The 25,431-nt window shown below is 40.0% G+C and overlaps 1 protein-coding gene across 1 annotated transcript in view; it reads left to right on the top strand.

Moving 5' to 3' along the window:
• Positions 1-22,278, top strand: part of ESRRG (estrogen related receptor gamma) — a 514,466-nt gene extending 492,188 nt beyond the window's left edge. The window contains exons 8-9 of the mRNA XM_080942069.1: positions 6,897-7,166; positions 18,293-22,278. Coding sequence (XP_080798195.1) covers positions 6,897-7,166; positions 18,293-18,537 — 515 coding nt within the window. The 3' untranslated portion in view covers positions 18,538-22,278. The remainder of the gene's footprint in view (positions 1-6,896; positions 7,167-18,292) is intronic.
• Positions 22,279-25,431: the final 3,153 nt, after the last annotated feature.

The following is a 25,431-nucleotide window of genomic DNA, read 5'->3' as shown; positions in this document are numbered from 1 at the left end:
TGGGAAGGAGAAAGAGGTCCAAGTGGTGAAAGAAATTCATTGTTATATCAGAAAATTTGAATTTTGTCCTGCTGGAATTCTGCAAGCTAAGGAACATTTTTAAAGGTCATTATTATTTATATTTTATTATCTTTTTGGTAAGCACACAAAATAATGGCCTTCTTTATGATCCTTCCATATATCATTCTGTTTTGCTCACCCCAACTCCCTCATATGCCTGACACCCCATTATACTGCCACTGAACCCTCTTCTACCTTGTACCCCCCGAAAGCATTTTCACCAGAGGAAGTAACATTATAGTTTGTCTGTGGACAGGATCAAAGAGATGGGATCCAAAGGGGGCGGGGGGGAGAAGGCCTGAACCAAAACTGTGGGTGTGGGAAGATAATAGTCAGAAGAATGGATACACCCAAACCCTGGGGCTACCTCTCTGTATCCATGTGTATTTTGACTCATCTTTGCATTATTTCTGGTATGTTCTGCATTGAGCTCCAATATACTTTCACTTGACTGTTTTAGCAGACAAGGGCCTTATCTGACTCATTTTCTATACTCTAAAGTACTTAACACACTACAGTGCCTATGTAGATGCTCCCCAAGTATGAATGGTGAGAGCATCCTTATAGTAAAACTTCTAGAAACCTAATGACACAGAGTTTTCCCTAGCAAGCTTTTATGACCATTTTTCCCATCTGCAGATCAGAGCTATAGGGGGCGTGTCAATTCAGAGCTATAGGGGGTGTGTCATGACCCCTGAGTCTCATCAGTATCAAGGTGGCAGATGGTCCCATTGGACCTGAGGTCTGTCTGTTCCCAGTGCCATGACTTCCGTTTTTTGGTCTCACTGAACCCCAGCAGCTTTGTGATTCATTAGCATAATTCTTGCTGATCCTTCGAGTCTAAAACCTTTTGAAACTAGAAGATTCTTCAGAAAGATAACCGGATCATCTTTTCCTGATTGACTGATGAGGATGTCAGGCATGGGTCTGTATCTGTTTTCAAGAGACGCTTGAACACTCGGGGATGCACCATCTCATGGCCCTGAAGAATAATAGCCCAAGTTCAAGATATCAGCAGGATCAGTTCCAGCTAGGGGGCCCGTGAGGAGTCACCTGCTCCCCTGCCCCATAGTCCTGAAGCCTCATATTTTCCCTGCCTTATATTTGGGTATCGATTTCTATCTGAGCGTGTCCAACTTTGAGTCTAAAGTCACCCCTTTCTTTAAAGATTTAGTCATATTATTTTAATAATATCTCTTCCTCATTAATCATTGGCAAAGACTATTTCCAAACACAATCACATTCACACATGCAGAAAAGAAGTGTTTTTTTTTTATATTTTGGGGAACAATTCAACTTGTGAATCAGTCCAGCTAAGTACTTTTGGGCATAAGTGATTATTTGGCTTTTGGAGTTCTGTTCACAGACAATTCCTCTTCTATACTTTTCCAAAAACTCCTGTCATCTAATTCGCAGCTGACACAGATGCTATCTTATGGGTTGTGTAAGCCCTGTGTTACAGGATGCTGCTTCGCCTTGCTCTTAGGTAGCACACAAACATGATATACTCAAAAAATGGGTCTTCTAGACAGAACTTCCTGTTTGGGGCTTGTAAAAAATAAATATTGTGAGACAAGAAAGTGGCTAGCTTCTCCCTGTTCAGGGAGTTTGCTACATACTTGACGCACAATCCCTGAGAATTATTTTGTTCTACATTTAGTTTCAAGAACCAGAGAAATAAAGCTGGAGCCAGGTAAGGGCTTGGGAAAAATCTAGAGGGTCATCTCAGCTATGGTCTGACCATCCAGAAGTGGTTAGGGCAAGGGAGAACTTCCGAGAAAAGCTGTGTGACTCATAGAGACCTTGACATTCTTATTAGACATTCTTTACTTGCCCAGGGCTGCTTCTTTCTCAAAGCAGGCTGGCTATTGGTACTGGTCTACCCACTAGTAGCTGGGAAATGGTCCAGTCTGGGAAGTGTTTGCTGCACAGGAAGGCCTGTGTCCCTAGAACCCATGTAAAAACTCTGGTATAGCTGTGTGAATATGTAGTCCTATTACTAGGGAAACAGGGTCTCCTTATTGGTCAGCCAATCAGCTGGTAAGGTCTAGGTTCATTGAGATGCTATGTCTCACAAAGTAAGATAAAGAACAACCAAGAAAGATAGCACGAAAGCCTCTGGCTTTTACACGTATGTACGCTCGTACACATATGCACATGCATACCCACATACACATAAATGCACACACGTGCATGAAAGCTCAAACACACTCACAGCCAAGACCTGATCTTTGCATTATGTGGCTCAGAGGACAAATGGTAATGTCTGTCAATATGTGCAAAACACAACTGGCTAATAAAGTCATCTCTATTAAGGGTTCTTCTAGTCCAAGTATCTAGTGGCAGCTAAGCAAAAACCTGTTCCCCAGTTCCTGTAAGCATCGGGGTTACTTGTATGGGAATGAGACATTCTTGCCTGCACTACATCCCCCAAGTGATTTGTCATCTCAGTAGGTCACAATAGCTGAAAAATAAGTGCAGCCTAATATGCTATTTTTTTGGGGGGGGGATCAACCATTTTATCATTTTTGGATATTTATTTATTTATTTATTTATTTATTCATTTATTTATTTATTTGTTGTGGAATAGAGAAACTCAGCTTCAAACCCTGTGAACAGGCAAATCAATGCCATGATTAACGGATACTAACAGATACCCCGAGGATTTAAATGTTGGCGTTCTGTTCCGAGCTAAGCAGCTGACAGGGAAATGCCTGGCAGGGGTTAAAGCCAAATGCCTGCACTGCAGCCTATTTCTGTCAACACTCCATTCGGGAAATAAACATTCATACCTTCTGAAATGAAAGTGTATTTTTGAAGACTGGCCGTCAGATAGTTTTTGCCCTTCACACTTTCAAATGCTTAGCCTTTTTTTTTTTTTTTTTTTTTTTTTTTTGTACATTGACTATAAGGAGTGTAAGTTTGCCAGGCTGGGGGGAAAATGTTACTGACGAGTGCTCCTGCCATCCTACTCAGTTCCTGAAGGTTCCAGGAGAAATGGGCAAGAAGGTTGGCATGAAGAGAGATCAGACTCGTCAGTGGTATCCACGGAAGGGGCTGCCAACCGGAAAGAGAAAAATGTGCTGTGTATTTTAAAAAGCTGAACATTAGAAAGTATAGCCCGCCACACGCTGGAGATTCAGACCCTGGATATACAGCATGTGAGCTTCAAGGGACACAGTGGCCATGCCCTTCTCATTTCCCTTGAGAGAAAGGGATCTCGCCAACAATAGCTGCATGTTATAGATGACAAGGCCTCTGAGACACCATGGAATGTCCGCTGAGAGCACAAACGGGTAATTATCATCTGGGCACAAGTGTGTGTGAGCCAGCAATGCCGTCGTGTTTTTCAAAGCACCCTGAGAGTCAGCTTTGTGACCTTACCATTTTCATTAGTCTCCTTGTTTAGTTTTGCTCAAGCCTCTTGATAAAGATATTTCATCATGGAAGGGAAATAGGGCCAGCCATCCTAAACGGAGGGTAGGAAGGTCTGTTTTTTTGAAAGCCAGGCATGGTGGCTCATATGGGTCATGCTAGCACTTGGGGGGTCAGAGACAGGCGAATCGCCAGAGGGAGGGCAGCCTGAGCTGTGTAACAAGTTCAAGGTCAGCCTTGACCACTTATGATAAGCCAGGAAGGGAGGAAGTAAATTCGTAAGTGTTTTGTGGAAGGGAAACAAAATCTTTATTGTATATTGGGCCCCTTAGATCTTCCCAATTGCTGGTTTGCAGGCAGCTTGAGTCCCAGCTCAGGGTGGGGGCGGGGCGGGGGAGGTCTTTGTGTCAGCTTCCAGGTTGCAGAGGTGAACTTTAAAAGGGGCCAAATTGTGAGACACTAATAAAGAAGCTACACAGGGACAGGAGCCCAGACACCATAGTCTACAACGCATAGATTGTCCTTCCTTCCTTCCTTTCTTTTCTTTCCTTTTCTCCCTCCTTCCTTTCTTTTTAATTGATGCATGTAAAAATCATGCTACTTTATCAAAGTGGAAAAGAAAAAAAAAAACAAAAAAAACAAAAACTTCAGGACATCAAGGAAGCAAAGTTATTACAGCCTTGTGCTAAAGAAAAAAGAAAAACCTTTCTTTACCTCTTCTTTCTCTTTATTTCATAGCAACGTAGGAGGGAAAGTGTGAGGTTTGCAAACGGGTCCCCACCCAGACAACACACAGACAGGTGCGCGCACACACAGAGCCATCAATACAAAGGAAACAAATTGCAGAATCAACCTTTAAAAATGAAATTTTATTGCTTTTGCTTAATTAAACCCCAAAGAAATGCAGCAGACATTGTTGTTGTTGAAAAAAAATGTTAATTTGTAAATCACAGGGACAAAGGGGCCCCCTGCAACTTTAAAGTTTCCGCACACGTAAATGTCGATAGCGCGTCTTCTCCATCAGCAGCACTAAATTCACATTGATGCCTCTTTTCTTCTCAGTATTGATCCTTCCATGAGAACGTAGATTTGTATCTGTTAATTAATGCGTCCTGAAACAGCGTTTGTATTAATCAGGCAGATAAGAAAAATTGGATGGCTGCACCCCTGTGACAACTGTAAAAGTGCTGGCCCTGATAAAATCATGGATGGACCTCAATAAAAAAGTTCCTCCTTCCACTCAATAAACTAATCATCCTGCTTTTAATTATTCGGCAGGAAGATGTGTGGAGATTGGAGGCTGGTGTAAATCTATTTACTAACAGCAATGTCTGGGAGGGAGGACCGGGCTGTCTCAGGACGATGCTCCGGGCTACGCGAGGTCCCTCCATCTGCTGCGGCAACAAACGGCTGCTTGGGATCGGAAAATGGAAGAATTAAACCAGAAAAATTAAAACCAAAACCAAAACCAACCAACCAACCAACTAAACAAACAAACAAACAAACAAAATATCTGTTCCTTCTGGCTCAGAAGTTTCCCAGTGGTGATTTTGTTGTTGTTGTTGTGGGTGTTGTTGATTGAATTTGTAAAAGAAATCTCTCTTAGTCTTTCTTTTCCAATTCCTCTGAGTGCTAGTGATGGTGGGGGGTGGGGGGCAGGGAAGGAACAATGAGTTGTGTTTATCTTTTGTAGAACTTAATTTTCCCTGATAATTATTTCCTCTGTTGACATTTTAAAAATGCTGCCAAGCTATATATATAAAATAGGAGAAAATAGGGGAGGAAAGTCTTATGTAACTAGACCCAAAACAGCCCCGTCAAATACAGTTTAAGTGTCTCCATAGTGAAAGAACTGGTATGCGAATCCCATCAAGAGAAGCTGAAGGAATCCTTTTGATGGTTTGATTAAGCACTTATAGGTAATGGCACTAAGGGGCAGTTTACTGGTTTTTCTCAGTGGGTCAGGAAAACCTCTGCTTTACCTTGTATGGGACAGATCTATTCTAACATGAATAAGAGTGAGACCAGCTGATGTAAGCAGGAATTTGTGAGGTTGGGTGTACGCTGTCTTTATGATTAGGTCCTGATGACTAGAAAGGGTGTCAAACGGGGTTTCAGAAGTTGCTTTAGTTACAGTGATCTGTACGGTTGCTGCTAGAAGTACCGTAAATCATGCTAGCATGCACTTAGTGACCATGGACCACAGGTCATATGTGGAATTTTGAGGCATATTGTCGGCAAGAAAGTTTATACTTTTAGGTCTCTTGGAGAGTCACCTGGTCATCAGCCATTCTCATTGCTCTTTACAGTCTAAAGCTCCGTCCCCTGACATGTGAAGGCACTAGATAATATGCACACACATCATATATACACATGTATATATATATAATGTATATGCAATCACATGATATAACATGCACACCTATACATGAACTTAGTGAAGGCAATCTGATTGTCTCACTCCATTGTGCTGTGCTCTCTCAGACATGATTTGACTCTTACTTCTCAGTGTCTGTCTCTTGTTACTCAAACATAGAAGACTCTTACGTAGCCTCTATAGTGGATGTACAGTTTGCATAGCATTGATACTGGATGCTTTCTATGTTCTCATAATGGATGGAGCCAGAAATTTCAGGTGAAAATAAGACACAGCACTTCCAGACTGTGTGTTGTGAACTATCACTTAGAAAAGCATTTTACCTTTCCCAAGTGCAAAACAAGTGTTTTTGCCCCGCTGAGGATGAATGACCAAGCACCACTGCCTAGGCACAGCCAGTATTTTTAATTTGGGCTCTGGCTTTCTGCCAGCTTTTCCCACCAAACACTTTGAGTCTATATTTAGACTTTTAAGCAAATAGGCTTTGATAATGAGAGTGAATTGTGGCTTTTCTCTTGGACGAGAAGGCAGGTAAACTAAGATTTCTTCTTTATATACCAGTGAGTACTTAAAAGAGAGATCCGTACTGACGACATCGGGGATAAATATCCAGCCAAGAATACTCACTTGGCTTTAATACACAGATGTCACAGAGACACATTTTCAAGTTGGTGACTCTTACATAGTTCAAAGCATTTTCTTCCAGGAGGTGGGGTGTTTACCTTTATCTTCCCTATCAATATAGGTTTTAAAAACTAAGTTGTTGAAGGTACCTGAAAATCTTACCACCTTTAATGTTGGAAATGGGGCAGAGAGATAGTGTGGTGCTTTCTCTACCAACAGGAAAGAAAACCATCACTCAATCATGTTTCCCGAGCTGGGGTTGTAACCCTACCTTAGCACCTACCACAGAGAAGGCTCGTGACTTTATGAAATAATACTGGGGTTGGGAGAGTTAATAGCTTCTATTCAGAGAACAGCATGGTTATGAACTCCAAGGCAGAGGCTGCCCACCCTAGGAAGTGCAGGCTGCATTATGAAATCATGGCTTCAGAGTAATGTGGTCCACCATCTTTCCTTTCAGGTTTCTCCACCCTGTCCCTGGCGGATCAGATGAGCCTTCTCCAGAGCGCATGGATGGAAATTTTGATCCTTGGCGTTGTGTACCGATCACTTTCGTTTGAGGATGAACTTGTCTATGCTGACGATTATATAATGGATGAAGATCAGTCCAAATTAGCAGGCCTTCTTGACCTAAATAATGCTATCCTGCAGCTGGTGAAGAAATATAAGAGCATGAAGCTAGAGAAAGAAGAATTCGTCACCCTCAAAGCAATAGCTCTTGCTAATTCAGGTTGGCATATTGATGTGGTCATTGTTGCAGTGTTAAAGATGTCAGCTTTACCCCCTTTCCTTCTCTTCTCAGGGATTTGTGAGACCTAGTTTGTAAGTTCTCCATGAGTCAGCAAAATTATAATCAGCACAGCTTTCTAGTGAAAAGTTAGAGAGAAAAATAAACTTAGAGGGAACATTCTTTATTTACTTGCCCTCGGAAGCTTTGACACTTTTACCACCCTATGCTTTTACTAATTTGAACCACAGCAGAGCAAAAGGTCTTGAGGGACTTCCATAAATGGGCACTCTTGGGACAAAATTAGCTTCATTGTTGTTTCTGTGCAAGTCGACGTTAGTGAGTTATGGGGGACAGTCCCCACCTTTCCTCTCAAAAAGGCCAATTTTGCAATTGAGAAAAATACACGCCATATTGTCTTGATTTTTGTTATATATATATATAAAACAGTCTATGGTTTATAGCCTGGAATTCTCTAGACATCACATTCTGTTGAAAGCAGAGATTAAGAATTTTAGGCAAAGGTACACACCCCCAGGGTTTAAACAGCATTGTTCGAAAATAGGGGTATGCTCCGGTAAGTCAAAATGGTTGGTACTTTGTTATATTTTTCTCTTTTTGCCTTCCCTAAGTCTAGATTGTAGTCTTAAGTCTCTTTTAACATTTGCATAAAGTTCTGGATAGATCCCTCCTAATGACGGGCTGATCATCAGATACCTGTGTGTCAATAATGGCTCAGAAACCATGTACCATTGACAGTCACAGGGTGCTCTTCCAGCTGCTTTTGTTTTGACCCTATCTTTGAACTTTATCTTGGTTGCCGGCCAGTAGTTTTCCCTTTAATTACAAGAAGGAAACTGTCAATAAAATCTGTTAAATGGGATGCAATGAGAGGCTTGAATGGGCGGATGGCTATTTGTTCAAATTCTGCAGTATTCAAGGTATTGACAGTTTGTTTTCTGGGGCCATATGTGACGATCAATCTCAGGCTGGGCTCAGCCGTGCTGAAAAATGAAAAACCAGATTGCTTTTGCTTACTTGTGGATGACGACTTTGTGATTTGGCGCGGTCTGGGCAAGATGAGACCTTCTGCCCAAATTGCCCCCATGAGAGCCAGGGATGCGTGACTGTTTTTTAGAAATAATTTTTAATTGATTTTGTAATTAACAGTTCATCTAAAATATTGATGCATGAATCCTTGGACTGATAGAAGGGAAATTGTTTTCAACAATGAAGTTGTACCTTCCTATTTGTCTTTATAATGAGTGTTAGCATTTCACAGTTTTATTGTGAATATAACCCACCCCTTACCACAGAATTCACCCGACTTTTCTTCTCTTTCCTGTGAACTTAAAGTATAACTGTGATTGTGTATGTGTGTGTGTGAAATGACTTGGTTGTTACAAACCCTTGCCTTATTCTGGAGATGGTCCAAGTGAGATGTGAGATAGAAGTGTTTTGAGAATTTGTTAGTTTAGCCTCCACGTTATAGGATTCACCCAAATTAGATGAAAGATTTGAAAGATTTCACAGTACTAAAGAAGTTTTATTTGATAATCTCAAAAATGATTCTAACTGAAATCGTTTGCTCTGTTCCTTATTTCTTTTTTAAACAGAGCAAGCACAGTTTACATCTTTTTATGTTCCCAATTGATTTTGTAAACTGTTAGCCAATTATGAACCCTGGACAATGCTAAAACTCGGTCATCAAAAATTGCTAAAAGTTGGCAGTTGGAGATGTTTCTGGCACAGTTTATAGCTAAGTATATTAATTTAGACTACCTCAGTTCCTCACTAGAAGAATAACCATTAAATATTGTTGAAACTCGAATACACTCCAATCCTGTGTCTTGTGCTGTCAGGCCAGGAAGGAAGCTGCCTTGCTGCTGGCACAGTTGACTAGAGGTTCTTCTTTAACGTACTCAATGTTGTCTTTATGTATAGGACATGGTGAAGACATTTCCCACCTTGCCGGTTCTACCTCCTCAGTAGCATGGCTTCACAGAGCATTCTGGCAATTTAAACATCATTTCAGCTCTTGATACCAAGAAAAGTGAATTGCATCTAGTTCTAAATTATAGGTCTCACTAGACCTTTAACCTTATAATCAAGCCATGGGGACAAAGGCCTTGTCCTTACCAATGCCACCCAAACCCGTAGCCTTTAAGTTTGGGGTAAATCACTGAGAAAGTAATTTTCTTTCATAAGTTCAATATAGGTTGTTTTGTTCCACTTGGTTTTACCTATAACTTAGAGGACAACAGCAAACATGGAGATTTAATCTTGTTTAGATCACATTTGAGTTTTTAAGTGTTTATGGGCATATTGCTGTGAGCATGTCCCTGTGAAGGCATCCCTGTGAGAGCATCCCTGTGAGCACATCCTTATTTGAGCATCCCTGTGAACACATCCCCATGAGCCCAATCCTGTGAGCACATCTCTGTGGGCACAACCCTCTGAGCATGTGATGATGCTTTGCTTAGATGTGCTAGAAAATGGTTAGGTTTTCTTTTAGTATTCACAAGTTTAGATTAACATAAGTGAATGCATATGTAAAAAAATTATTTAGTAGAGACCTATCTGATCTTTTCCTGCTTGGCTGTAGATGTTATAGAAATCTCATTTATGTTTTATATTACTTTAATCATCTGCTTTTATTTAATTGTCACCAATATTGTGCTTTTGTTTGGTGAACTGACAGTTGGCTTTCTGACAGGGGTTTTCATACTTTTTAGTGAGCTTATTTTATTCAAGACTAAGTATGAGTAAAATTAAGTGTTTTTTTTTTTTAACTTCTGTATAATACTTCTAGAATAAAATAAACACTGGTAGAAAACCATTAATACTACTTTTTTTCATTAGTTTAAACTTGGGAATAATTTTAGGAGACTCGTAATTGAGGATATTCCTCAGGACAGATTGATTTGTTTACCCAATTCACAATTGCGGAATTTCTAGTGACAAATACTGTGATTTCTTTGGATGACTGGAATGGGGCCACATTTAGAACATTTGAATTCTTATATAGGATTGGCTTAGTATCTCTCAGTCATTTTTATTATTATGCCCTTAGGGGAACCTTTCTGATAAGCATTTCCTTATAACTTGCTAATTAAATACCACAAATATGTGTGTGTTTAAGTAGTATATATTTATGAATATTTTTCAGTTTAAGGGGAATGTTTTTGTACTCCTCAAATCTGAATTTTCTTCATTTCAGAGAACAAGGGTTAGACTAATCTTAGATGTATAGTAAGGTAGGTGATTTAAGCAATGTCCAGAGTCACTAAGTGATACAGATATTTGTAACCAGTTATAAAGGTAAGGTAATAAAGTTTTGGGGTAGGGGGTGTTTGGGTTGGAGACTGTATGCTGAACTCTCAAGATCAACATGTTAGCATCTCCATGAAGCCAAGCAGTGAGCATAGATGTCAACAACAAGATTCTTTTCAATCTAAGAGCGCTACTGTGCTCTTAGGCAATGAAAAAACAAGTGCAGCCATTTCTATGATGTTCTAAGACAGCTTTAGTTGCTGAGCAAAGGGGTATACTTATTTATTCATAAATTTATTTATTTAGGTAGTTATTTAGATAGGTAAGTAGGTAGGTGGGTAGGTGGGTAGTTTTGGAAAACCTTTCTGTAGCCAGCTCTTCTCCAGAAAACTTCTTCTGAGGAATCTCAAAGCATGCCCAGGCTGGAGCCAGGTTCAGCTGAGACAAACTGATGAGCACTTGTAGTCATTGTAAGACAGAAAGTTTGACATTTTGTCTCCACTCCTGACACATTGTTTTTACCCCACAAACAACAGAGGGTTCAGTATAAAAACCTGGGCCATTTCTGTTTTACCTCAAGGACCCAAACTGATTGTATTAAATTAGTTCAAAATTTGATGCCTACATTTTATTTTGATGTCTTCTGATAATTATAATAGTATTTGCGAAGAATCAATGCTAGTTTTTTTCTTAAGAATGGTTACAAATCTGTGGAGTATCAACTTGTATGTAAAAATGGCATGTTTTTATATAACCAATTCCTGTTTTGTTAGGAACTTATCTCTAGAGTACTTGTAATATGTGGTGCTAGGTAAATTCAGGTAAACAGTTGACATATGGTATTTTCTAGGGAACAGTGGCAAAGAAAACTTTGTATGTTCTAGGCAGACATAAGCCATGCCTTTGTTTTTAAAATGCATTTGTGCTCACATCTCTGAGGGTCAGAATTCCAAAACCAGTTTCATCAGGCTTACTACAAGATACAGACAGAACTGAGCTCCTCCTGGTAGTTCCAGACAACCTGTTTTCTTAATTATCTGGCATTGGTCATGTTGTATAACATATCATCTGCATCCATCTATCCCTTTTTTCATCCATTCATCTGTCTGTCTGTCCATCCATCCATCCATCTATCCATCCATCCATCCATCCATCCATCCATCTATCCATCCATCCACCCACCCATTCGTCTATTCATCTATTTCTCCATCTATTCATCTATTCATCCATCCATATATACATACATACATACATACATAAAACATTTCTCCACCCATTTGTCTATTCATCCATCCATCCATCTATCCATCTATCCAATCTCTCTTTTGTCTTATATTCTTGAGACAGTGTCATACTATGTAGTTGAGGCTACCCTTGAGATCTCAATCTCTATTTCTGTGAACCCAGTCCTACCTACTGAGCCAGGTCTCTTCCGCTATCATAAAAAGCCAGTGGTGTAGATGTTTCTTCCTGACGTTGCTGTCTTCTTTCTATTTTGCTTTTATTGAACTGAATATTCCAAGTTAATCTCCTATATGAAGATTCTATCTTAATCACATGCAAAGTTATTTTTGCCCTATAAGGTAACAGTCATGGGTTTTAGGATTCAGGACTTGGACATCCTTGGAGTCAATCTTTAGTCTAACACAATGAATATATAAGCAAGGTCAAAACCGTAAGATTGCAAAGTAGTCAGGAGCCCTTCCAGATGTCTTGTTTCAGCCTAAACCCTCTCCCTTTCCTCCAAAGTAACTGCTTTTAGAAAATGAGGTGCTAAATATATACTTTTGATTCAGATAGATGCACTGGATTCTCTAAATGTAGCACAAGTATACTTAAGGGGTGGGGGAGTTAACTCCATCCTAAAGAGTAAGCACATAGCATCCACTGTCCTGGCTTTCATGGCCACCACATCCTTGTGTTTGTTATTAAATTGTTTATGCCTAGTGACTGCAATCGAGTCTTTCTCATTTATCAAAAACAAACCAAAAAAGTCCTATGGATGGACTTTAGAGCCAAAATGTATATCTCAAGTCTAAGTATCCTACCTTCTTTTCATTGTGTTTGATCTGTATCTGCCCTGCTACAGACTTCCTCCCAACCTGGGAGCTTCATATGTAGGTAGCTCATTGTTCAGTGGCTCCAGGGAGAGGTGAGGACAGTGGCCTCTCTGTGATGTCAGAGCTTAGGGTGCTGAGGACTCAGATCTGTTCATCACCAGAAATTACAGAGTATTGACTTTGTCTCAACATCTGCTTCTCATTCTGTCATGACATGCATGTCAAATCCTGTGAAAACTAAGCTGCTCTCTAAGTGACAGTTTGGCAAAAGCAGGACAAATGTTCAAGTCCTCTCTATTTTCCATTTTTTAAATATACACACATACATATGCACATACATACATACATACATACATACATACATACACACATACATACACATATACACATATATACACACACTAAATACATATACAAACATACATACATACACATACATATACACACACTAAATACATACATAAACATACATACACATCCATACATACATAAATACACACATACACAATATATTGTTTTCTAAATGTCATTATACACATAGGTATTTGTGCGTATTTAATGAATATCAGTCAATTGCAAATGCTATCTTTACTGAACCTCAAGATTGTTCCAGTTTGGTCAGTGGCTGATTTCTAGAAGGTTTGTTTTTAATGACTTTGTGGTTTTAGTTAATAGTTCTACCATTAGGTATGACATTTTAAATCAGGGCCAGATGGCAACCTGGGGAAGTGTTAGGAACACCCATCTCTATTTAATCATATGGTTTTGGGAGAGCAGTCTTGAGGACAACCTTGTCCTGATTAGTGTTGCGATGCCACACATGTTTGTTGGCTTTCCTGCCCAGTTACTATGAGAACACTTACGATCAGTGCCTTTCAACCTTTTATTTTTTGGGGAAGCCATTCTGCAAATCAAGAGATCATTTGTCTTACAGTTAATCATGGGTCCTGGATGGCAGGTACCTTTGCTCATTTCCATTTGGTTTTGTTTACTGAATTCTGTTTTAATCTTGTAGGGTTCAGTGCTAAAAGTCATATCAATCGTCACGTCACTGCAGGCTGTTTTACATTGTTGGTTTCAGTGCTGGGTATTGACACCAGGTCCTTCCCACATGGTAGGGAAGCACTTGGACACAGAACCACATACCCTGTTCATTATACACACCCGACAAAGGGACCATCTCTGTTCCACAAAGTGTATTGCCAGTTATGATTGTTCACTGTACACACTAGGCTTGACATTGGATGTGCATGCATATTTCTGATACTCAACTCTAGCTTAGCATGAGACATCATTCTAGAGAATGAGCCACAAGCAGCGAGTCAGTGCCCAGGTTGAACTGTGGTCCTCTGAGTAGCTGTGCCATGTTCACCGTCTTCGAACTGTTTATGGAAAAGGCTTTACTACATGTAATGAATAAAAGTAACGTCTTTGAATATTCCAACTATGAAAATAGATGTGTTTTGTCCCTGTTTAGAGAGTCAAAGATTGGAATGGCACCCTCCCTTATGGCCTCATTCATAGGGTCATACATCAAATATTATAAAGTGGAACTGGAGAGGTGACTCAGTGATTAAGAGTACTTATTGCCCTTCCAGAGGACCTAGGTTCAATACCAGCACCCACAGAGTTGTTCACAGCTATCAGTAACCCGAGTCTCAGAAGATATGAGACCCTTCTCTGGCCCCTGCAGACACTGCATACACATGGTATAGTCATGCATACAGGCGAAACACCCACTTACATTAAACAAACAAACAAACATAATAAGACAGTTCTACATAGTTAATCATGAAGGTAGGTATGAAGGGTTGAAACTGCACATAATAATAGTATATATTTCATTTAAACTCTGGTTACGTTTTATAATGTTAATTCTTTTTACTAGCATGTATATATTTATTATCCTGTTGAATAGGTCTCAATCAAGATTTAGTGGAAAGTTGTGGACCAAGCCCTAATTCCTTGAGTTGGTGGTTCAGGACTTGGTCCCAGGCATCCAAATTTCTGATGAGCAGAGCTAGTGCTCTTTCTGTGAAGCCTTACCCTGTTCAGTGTGCTCATGGCCTGATGTGTTTCTGTTACTCCATTTACTTCGTTTCCATTCATTCTGATTCTAAGACCTGCTTCCGTGGAAACATACTTGAGATGAAACCAGCACCAACAACCAAAGCCCGACAATCACCCAGAGCTCTTCCGCTGAACCTGCCACCTGCCTGTCCACCTCGCTTAAGAAACAGCGGATTAACGCTACAGAACCAGCACTTGAACTAGGGTCCCTAATGGAGATGAATATTTCCTTCAGCGGTCTGCCAGCTGAATCATGGTCTAATTAAATAGTTCAGATTTAGTGAGTTTGCATTTAAAGTATTAGCAGATCTGAGAACGTGTAGAGTCAAAATGAGTTAGAATCTTTTCTGTAAATGGGAAGTTAAATTATCATAGTAATTTGATTAAATCATTTTTAAATCTCTCCAGCTAAATCACAGGCTTTAAAGAATAGTTTGAAGTCTTAATTGCTGTTTGTGAGCATATCGCTCTGCTATTTGTTCTCGCCTCATTTCCTGTGACATCCGCTCGTATATCTCCCTAGGCCAGGCCAGAGTAGCAGCAAAGGAAAGCTGAAAAGATGGAGGGGGAACAGGCAGAGGTGGAACTGCAGCTGGCTTCCCATGTTTAAAGGAACACCACCTAGAAAAAGAAATATGCTCTAGTTTATTACAGTAGTTATAACTCGAACCAAAGGAAGGAACTTACAGACAGACTGGAAAGATATGAAATAGGTATTTCTCATCATTAGACCAGTCCCTTGAAGCTATATACCTGGTGACACCATTGCTCAGAACACTGTAGAGAAGCATGTTGATAAAGGTGGGAAAGTCCATGACTGTGTTCCCAGGGCGGTTCCATTTCCTTGGAGAAGAAACATTATTATCACCCTATACTAGAAGCCGAATTTGATCAAACAAAAACCAAGTTTACAGAGATAGTGAGATGGCTCAGTGGGTAAAATGTGTTCTTCGCCAGCATCAAGACCAATGTTTGAATGACAAGAAGCCAGATAGTGTAGCCAGAGCTTGGAATCCCAGTGATGGGGAAGCGGAGACAGGAAGACTCCAGGGACTCCCTGGCCAGCCAGTCTAACTGACTTGGGAAATTCCAAGCCATTGAGAGACCCTACCTCAGAAGGCACAGTGGGAAGTTCTTAAAGAAGGTCACAGAGATATACATGTGTGAACATATGTGCACTTTCACCCAGCAAATGCATAACACATACATGCACACATCGCAAACTAAGTTCGAGCCCGAGAAAGCACAAATGGAGGGTGGTTAACAGAACAGGTGACTACAAAGCAGTTACATCATCTCCTAGTCCCAGCTCACTACAAACCATGACCTTTTGAAGCTCCATCATGAAGTCTACTAGCGATCACCTTGCCATTTCCCGTATTCTCTAGCATCTCCCAAGATCATTATCAACTAGGGAGAAGGAACAAGGAGGAACAATAGCAGGACTTCCAGGTGAGGGTCATGTGACCCTCCCTCTCCCTCATACCCTTTTACAAGGCAATGCCAACCAAGTGGTCCACTGGTTGTGTTAGCATAGGCTCCAGCATCACTATATTGTATTGCTTGGCAGTAGCCATGGTTACCATGCCAAATTAATCTGAGTACCAAGGTAGCATCATAAACACCATGCAATCCTTATCTACTCTGTATAAATAGTGTCAAATTCACCAATAACTTGGTAAAATACTTTTATATGACCCTGTACAAGAAAAGGTAACAAAATAATTTTAATATACCAAAGAGTTTATTGTTATTTAAAGCAATTTTATTTTTTAGTGTTTTTATTTACAATCTGGCCACTGTCACCCCTCTCTCAGTTCCCCCTCCCACAGTTCCTCATCCCATTCCTGCTCCCCCACTGTCCCTGAGAGGATGCTCCTCCACCACCTGGCCTCCCCCATCCCTGGGGCCTCAAGTCAGTCAAGAATTCAGCCCAACTTGTCACACTGAGTCCAGACTGGGCAGTCCTCTGCAATATATATGTCAGGGGCCTCAAACCTGTTGCCTGATTGGTGGCTCAGTGTTTAGGAGCTTTCAGGGATCCTGGTTAGTTAAGACTGCTAGTCTTCCTATGGGGTTGCCTGCCTCCTGAACTTCTTCTAGACTTTCCCTAATTCCCTAATGGTTGGGTGTAAGTATCTGTGTCCATTTCTGTCAGCTATGTGGGCCTCTCAGAGGACAGCTGTGCTGAGCTCCTGTTGATAAGCACATCATAGCATCAGCAATAGTGTCAGGCCTTAGTGCTACCCCATGAGGTAGATTCCAAGTTGGGCCGGACACTGGACCGCCTTTCCCCAGTCTCTTCTCCAGTTTTGTCCCTGCAGTTCTAATAGACAAGAGCACTTCTGAGTCAGAAATTTTAACTGTGGGTTGGTAACACCATCTCTCCTCTTGAGGGTCCAGACAGAGGAGTTTTCACAGCATTGTACTGGTTCTGTCCAGTCACCCTCATTCCTCTGCCTGCTTGTTTTTATTTGGTTTTATTACAAGGTTCTGTTTAGTTTACTCTGGGATCTATGTTTGAATAGTGTGAAACTTTGGCTAACTATATGCATCTTCACACTTGACATTCACAGAGAAAAGGGATTATTAAACATGAAGCGTCCCCAAAGACTCCATTATGTGTAATTAACAGATAAACTGTCATCGGAATCAATAAAACGTGCTAAATGATTCAAACTTGTATATAATTAAGTGTCTGTTTTATTTTATTTTTTTAATCCACATTTCACTTTTCTCACAAGGATAATTACAGCAACCTTGTTAACCCTTTTTGCTCCTGACTACATTGGATGGTTAAATTAGTCAATTTAGTAGCAGAGCTCACTATTACAAATGTGGACTATATTTCAGAACTCAAGGGAATCTGGGTGTATAAGAATACCTTAGCAAAATGTGAGCAATACATTTAAGATCTTGAAGTATGACAGAGATATATGGTGAGGGGTTCTGTGAATTATGTGGAGTTGCAAATCATGATCTTTGCCATTAAGTTTTTCTATTGGGAAATATTCTCTGGGAAATATGAGCTTTCGGGTAGGAATTTGGGATTTGAAATTTACCTCAGCTAACATTTAGAATTTTTAAAAATAATATTTTTATTTATTCTTTGAGAGTTTCTTATAGTAGAATTTCATCATATTTATTTCTGTCCCTCCTGTTATTCGCCTGTGTTGTAAATTCCTTGCCACGTGTTCTCTGTTAAATGAACACATGAGAAAGGGATAGGGTCTATATTCTGTGAAACTGTTCTGCTAGTCAATATGTAATGTAAGCTGTAAATACACACACACACACACACATGCAGATATAAGAGAACTCTTCATTTCTAAGCTCATATTGAAGATTACTAAGTGAAACTTAGGAAAGCACATACAGGTTTTGAAGCAACTTTAACATTTGGGTGCACAAGAGCACACAGTATTTTACTTAGAACACTTTCATCTGCTTTCCTTTCGATACTGATTTATAGTGGTTTGAGTGTGTATGTGTGTGAATGAATGTATATGAATGTGTGTATGTATGTGTAAGAGAGTGTGTGAGTGTGAATGGGTGTTTGTGTGTGTGTAAGTGTGTATGTCTATGTGTGTAGGTATGTCTATGTGTCTATGTGTGTGTGTGTGTGTGTGTGTGTGTGTGTGTGTGTGTAAAATAAACTACATTTTGTTTAATGATCTTGGTTTTACTCTTTACATGATTGCTGACCTATTCTGCTTCATTGTCCAGATTCCATGCACATAGAAGACGTGGAAGCTGTTCAGAAACTTCAGGATGTGTTACATGAGGCCCTACAGGATTATGAGGCTGGCCAGCACATGGAAGACCCTCGCCGTGCGGGCAAGATGCTGATGACGCTGCCGCTCCTGAGGCAGACCTCCACCAAGGCGGTCCAACACTTCTACAACATCAAACTCGAAGGCAAAGTGCCCATGCACAAACTTTTTTTGGAAATGCTGGAGGCCAAGGTCTGACTAAAAGCCCCCCCTGCTGAGCCCTCCCATCCTGCACGTTGAAAAGGGAAGATAAACCCAAGAATGATGTTGAAGAATCTTAGAGTTTAGTAAACAACGTTAAAAATCAACAGACTGCACTGACATTCTTCTAGCAGCCACACAGTACGATGCAGCCTGCGGATTCCGCCACATCTTCCTGATAGGCTTCCTCCACTTTATCCCACCACCCTCTGGACCTGTCCCTGCCTTCCTCCTCTTCCTTGTTCCATTATTACGTTTTGCTTCTTTTACTAGAGGCTCTTTCTTCCTCCTCCTCTCCCTCCCTCCCTTCCTCCTCTCTCTCCCTCTCTTTCTTCTGCACCTTCCTTTTTCTTCCTTTCCCCAGTCTTCTCTTGCCTTGTCCTTATCCCTCTTCCCTTCCTCACAGCCCCTCCCACTCTACATATTCAATACCTCTAATTGTACGAGACATTTCTTTTACCTCTTGCATCTCTTCCCCATATCTTCCTTCCCCATGTTTTTTTTTTTTTTTTTTTTTCCTTTCCTCCCTTCTGCTGCTGAACTCTTAAAAGTGGTCTCTAACTGGAGAGAAAGAGAGAGGGAGATGGAAGCCGGCCCTGCCAAAGGACAGAGATCCATACTATGGATGCTAGTGAACTTGTCGTGAACCACGACATCCCCAGTGAGTAAGGAATCAAAGAGAGAGAACCGTACCTAAAGAACAGTGCAACGCAAAATCGAATCGACTTAGTGCAGTATTAGATTCTACTGGGCAGCCTCCCGATCAGACAACCCACGCTGCGGCATTGGCTGCTTCTTCTTGCTTTCTCATCTAGATCAGTTACAGCCATCTGATTCCTTAATTCTTTTGTCAAGTCTTCCAGGTGTTGGTTAGTTTAGCTACTATGTAACTTTTTCAGGGAATCGTTTAAGCTTTATTCATTCATGCAATACTAGAGAGGGGTAAGGATACCGCAACCTCGTGCTGGCTTTGAACACTTGAACACTAAAGAAGGACAAATGAACCCTGAAGGAAGATTTTTAAAAATGTTTCGTTTCTTCTTACAAATGGAGATTTTTTTGTACCAGCTTTACCACTTTTCAGCCATTTATTAATATGGGGATTTAACTTACTCAAGCAATAGTTAAAGGGAAGGTGCATATTACCACGGATGCAATTTATGTTGTGTGCCAGTCTGGTCCCAAACATCAGTTTCTTACATGAGCTCCAGTTTGCCTAACTGTTCACTGACACCAAGGATTAGATTATACCTACCGTGACACCGAGCGGTCCCATCCAAGAGCACTGCACACGGGATCCCTATAGACTTAGCACCAGTGCACCTCCCCGCTGGGAGGGACAGTCGCCATACGATTTCTAGCTGCCCTCGTGGTTAGGAACATGATGCTGCCTGTCTGCAGTTACAAACTCTTGTCTCAGAAGGAGCTGTGAGCCAATATCGTTTCCAAGGCAATAAGGCTAATGCCAGGATTCAAACAAACCAGTCGTCAAAGACAGCAGACACCTGACCAAATTCTAAAATCCCACTCCATGGGAGGTGATTCGCTTAGGAACGGTTGTTTCAATTAGCCTGCAGGTTTGTTTCGTTTTGTTGATTTTTTTTTTAACCAAAAGCTAAGCCAATAAATGTGCTTTTCAACAAGTATGGTCACAGCACGAAGGTCAGTCAGGTTTCAGACTGTAACCCGGTGTAATCTAATGAAGAAATCAGACGCCCCCTCCTGAAACCTACAGTCGCCGAATAACCAGGAAACAGTAACTCCATAGAAGGCTTTACCAATGGACCAGTGTTAGTAGCTGCTCTCTGTATTCTGTGGACAGTCTTACTCTATGTACACAGATGTAATTAAAGTTGTACTCCTAACAAACAAAAGAATAGTTCAGCTTCAATGTTCCATGTTCGCTGCGCTTTTCTGAACATTATGTTGCATTCAGAAACTGTCGTCTTGTTCTCGTGGTGTTTGGATTCTTGTGGTGTGTGCTTTTAGACACAGGGTAGAATTAGAGACAGTATTGGATGTATACTTCCTCAGGAGACTGCAGTAGTATATTCTACTCCTTACCAGTAATAACTAAGAGATTGAAACTCCAAAACAGTATTCATTATGATCAGACACACATCAAAATCATAATATTTTCAAAAAAGGGATAATTTCTTTAATGGTTTATTATAGAATACCAATGTATAGCTTAGACATAAAACTTTGAATATTCAAGAATATAGATAAGTCTAATTTTTAAATGCTGTAAATATGGCTTTCACCTGATCATCTCTCAGATGTTGTTATTAACTCGCTCTGTGTTGTTGCAAACCTTTTTGGTGCGGACTTGCTTCCAAAACTATTGCTACTTTGTGTGCGTTAAGCAAAATACCTTGGGCTGAGGATGTCTCAGCCTTGTGCTAGGAATACTGTGTATCTATCATTAGCTATATGGGAATATATAGTAGATTGTGGTTCTCAGTAGAGAAAGTGACTGTAGTGTGAATCTAGGTAAATCATCATTAGCAATTCATTCGGATGGTCAATAACTTGAAATTGATAGCTGTGATAAGTTTTAAAAAAAATTGGCAAATCCCTGACTAAACATCAACAGAAAATACAACTCCTGGGGGGGAAAAGGTGCTCATCCTGTAAGATTTTTTTCATCATCTAAGTGTTTAAAACATTATTTTGCAGAAGGTTTATGCAGGGTTTAAGTTACTACTGCACAATTAAGATATATATATATATATATATATATATATATATATATATATATACATACATACATACATACAAACAGAATATAAACAACGGATCCACCATTTCACCAAGTCATGTGGAAGTATCTGAGCTTCAAAAGCCAGAGCCTGGTGTGATTATGTGAGACAGAAATACATTTAAAGAATGAAGTACAATGTGTAGTCCTCTGTTTAAAAGACTTGGCCTTTTAAAACTACCAATATCTTACAACTAAGGTGAAAAAAAAAAAACAGCATAAAATGTAGATCTAAAAGAAATGCACGAGCTTTAGGGTAAATACCATTTGTACCTTGCTCGGGCAAAGTTTATTGGTTTTTTTTTTTTTTTTTTTTTTTCAAGTTTCTAGCAAGACCATTTAGTTAATGCCAGCCATCAGGAAGATACCAAGGTGTATGTTTTAGCCATGCAATTTGCAGTTTTATTTTCCTTTTAGGTGTGTTCTTATTTAAGGCAATAGGATTATTTTGGCTCCTTGTAGTGACTCTCGTGTTTTAATCAAGTCAGATTGTTGTATTTATTCCACTATTTTGCATTTAAATGATGACATAAAAGATATAAAAAATTTAAAACTGCTATTTTTCTTATAGAAGAGAAAATGGATGTTGGTGATTGTATTTTAATTATTTAAGCATCTCTGTTTACCTGCCTGGGACAACATTTTATGGCAGTCTGATGTGCAAAGATCGTAAATGGACAAAACAAAAATTAAACTGCTTACAACGATCCAGGAGTTGCATTATAGCCAGTAGTAAAAATAATAATGATAATAATAATTAATAATAATAATAATGAAACCATGTCTATAGCTGTAGATGGGCATCACATCTGTAAAGCAATCAACTGTATATTTTTGTGATGTGTACCATACTGTGTGCTCCAGCAAATGTCCATTTGTGTAAATGTATTTATTTTATATTGTATATATTGTTAAATGCAAAAAGGAGCTATGATTCTGTGACTCCAATCAGTTCAGATATGTAACTCAAATTATTATGCCTTTCAGGAGGATGGTAGAACAATATTAAACAAGCTTCCACTTTTCGCTGCTGTTTTGTACTGTTTCTTTTTTTCCTCCCTCACTAAAGAAACAAATGGATCAACAGTGCCCTTTGTTGCCTCCCCTCAAAGAGTAACTCTGAGGACCCATCCCTAAAAATAAAGCAGGACTTTAAGTAAGAGCTCTATCAAGGCTTGTCAGAATGAATTCTAGGGTGCCTAGAGACATTTTGCATATTTAAGGGTATGCAAAGTGTCTCGTGGCACATTAGAATTCATTCTGACAGGCCTTTATATAGCTCATATTTAATCTTAAGCAGCCCCACATCATTCTGCATTACTCAAAATCTTTGCCTATATGTCAATGTCATAACAGAAAACTTTCCCCTATTTTAAGATCATCTTCAAACCTGCGAGAGATATCTATTATTTCCTCCTATCGACAATTACACCAAGCTCCTGGGCTCACACACACACACACACACACACACACACACACACTGAGCTCAGCACATGCCAGGCTTTGGTGAAGGGAGTCCGAAGAACAGCCACTGGCCAGCTCTCCTGAATGGGATGTCTTGGCAGAGCCCTCTGATCCACTCATAGGGAGGAGGCTGAGGCCGTCATGGAATTCAGGAAGGCTAAACAGCACCACTGACAGGAAATAACCTTTTCCTGCCCTCGCTGGTTGGGGTCAACTCGCTTCCCCTGGACCCTCCTGGACCCGTCACCAACTGCTAATATGCTCCCTGGCTGTCCCTGCCTAACCTGTCTTTATTTCCTCTGCCCAGCTTCAGAGGATTGTACTTGTGTGCTTGCCTACTTTCCCAGGTGACTGGTTCTCCAGAGACACACAACAGTGACACAAAGGCCACTATTCAAAACTGCTGTTGTTAGGACCACGAGACCATCTAGTAGAAAGAAAGCTCAAAGTCTGCCTTCATTATTGTCATGTCTGTCGCAGGGCAAGAGCCCAACATAGTAGCTCATGTATGTATGTTTTGCTCTTCATTTGTTCACACGTGTGTGCAAATTTTAGAAATGCAGCATTCCGACCTGAGAAGGGGTACCCTGTTTGCATTCTTCAGGAGAGCTCCTCTTTTAAAACATGTGAGGCACACCCATGTTCTTTCAAAACTCAAACATTTAAATTCTCTTGCTTTTCGTGTCCTATACTTATGGTCCAGCTTTTCTGGTAGAGACATGCGCCCTGGCTACTTCAGGCATAAGAGCAGCAGACAGTGGATTGTGACACTTTTAGATGTTCTATTTGTCATTTTAGAAACAAGGTAGATTTGCATATCATTTCCCTTTACAAATTAGCTGACTTTTAATGGTTTGCGAGGAATTATTTGTTTCACATCTTAATATATTAGAAGGGGTTCACGTTGCATCCTAGATTATTTTAACGAACAATATGTCATCCTTCAGCTGAAAAGCATTAAATATTAGCCAAATTTTGCATTCAAAATATGTTAGGCATTGAAATCTGAAAACTCATCTTGTCAAGTTTCATAAAACTTCATAAATACATAGTAAGTGTGTGTGTGAGAGAGAGATAAAATGTTTGACTTTAATGATGATTTGGACTATAGCCAATAAATCATAACTTATAAGAGTAAATGTGCCCTTCAGTGTATTATACCAATTGTTTCAAAGAAATTGGCTAACAATAGTTTTGATACAACTGTAAGCAATTATTTTCAAAAGCAATGGTTCTGAAACTTGTATCCATGTTGTGAATTCCTCAGGTGTGCTGGAACTTTCAGACACACATGTCCCATCCAGGAAGGACACAGATACAGTTTCACTGGGGTCTGCAACATGATCTGGGCTGGGCCTTGGGACATTTGGAGACGTCCAAATGGTTTAACATGAGGATACAGAAGGAATCTTTGCATCTTTGTCATTTCATGAAGCCACAAATACCCTGAAAACCAAAGTGCTTTCTTGCATTGACTCTGCATGTGTGTAACTAAAGACAAAGTCCAAGGCAAGCGACCTTGCCCTTTTGTTCCTACAAAGACAGGCAAATTAATGTCAGATGGGGTGAGAGCCATTCATCCAACTCCATCTGTTTACATTGTCCCTCCCCAAAACACAAGAGAACCTATTTTTAAAAGATTGTCATCGTTTTAATTTCATGCGTCTCTGTATATTTATGTGTGTGCGCATGTCAGGACCCTCAGAGGCCAGAAGAGGCCACCCTATTCCCTGGAGTTGAGGTTGGTATTGCGAGTGTCTTGCCCCACTTGGGTGCTGGGAACTAACTCCCCACCCTCTACAAGAACAGCTAATGCTATTCACCACTGTGCCTGGGAGAACACCTTTTATATGATTACGCAGCCCATATCTAGCTATGTACTAGTAATAAATGGAGTTGCCAGCAAAGCGATGTATATGTTCTGAGTATTTCATGATCATTTTATTTTAATCTGTTCATTTGACCTTTTAACTAGCTTTGAAATCCATTTACATGTTCTAATGCAAACAAAGAAACCAGCAGAAAAATCCAATGATTTTTTTCCCTACTTAAAAATAATAAGAAAAATTTTAGATTTTTTAAATTTTAGAATAGACTTTTTTTTAACCTATGTTTTCCAAGTTGTTGGTTTACTTGGCAGGTAAAACTAAGGCAGAATTGAGGATGAAAATGTTTTCTTCTTAGAACTCTGTAGAAACTTCTAGTCTGCCTTGCTCACCTAAAAATTTCATTCATGACTAATCTGTGAAGGAAAAGCAAATTTCATTTAAAGGCTGATTTTTCTGCAGAGTCTTCCATGCTAAATGGACATTTCCATAGCCCGCTGGATACAGGTGTATTTAAGTTGGGGTATCTGCTCTTTTCAAATCTAACCCTAGCTCCATGATTCTTCTGCCCCTTCACAGTGTAAACGAGCAAAGGAAGTAAGTAGTCAGAGACTGACTGTGAATCGCACCTTATTATGAAACAAAATAGAGAAGAAAGGCATTTCAAAATATAATCCTCCTTTTCCAGGAATATCTGTCTTTTTCTCCACAAAGCTCAAGTTTTGAAATAATGTGCCCATCAGGGGCTCAATGTTGCGTGTCCACACCAGTTGGTCCAAGGGCTTGTTATGATGGTAATGACCTACTGCACTGTGAGCTTGGGTTGCAACAATGCAATCG

Source organism: Micromys minutus, assembly GCF_963924665.1.
Source record: "Micromys minutus genome assembly, chromosome: 1".
In the NCBI taxonomy this organism is placed as follows: Eukaryota; Metazoa; Chordata; class Mammalia; order Rodentia; family Muridae; genus Micromys; species Micromys minutus.
The sequence above is the reverse complement of the archived record's forward strand: the minus strand, read 5'-3'. Positions and strand labels throughout refer to the sequence as shown.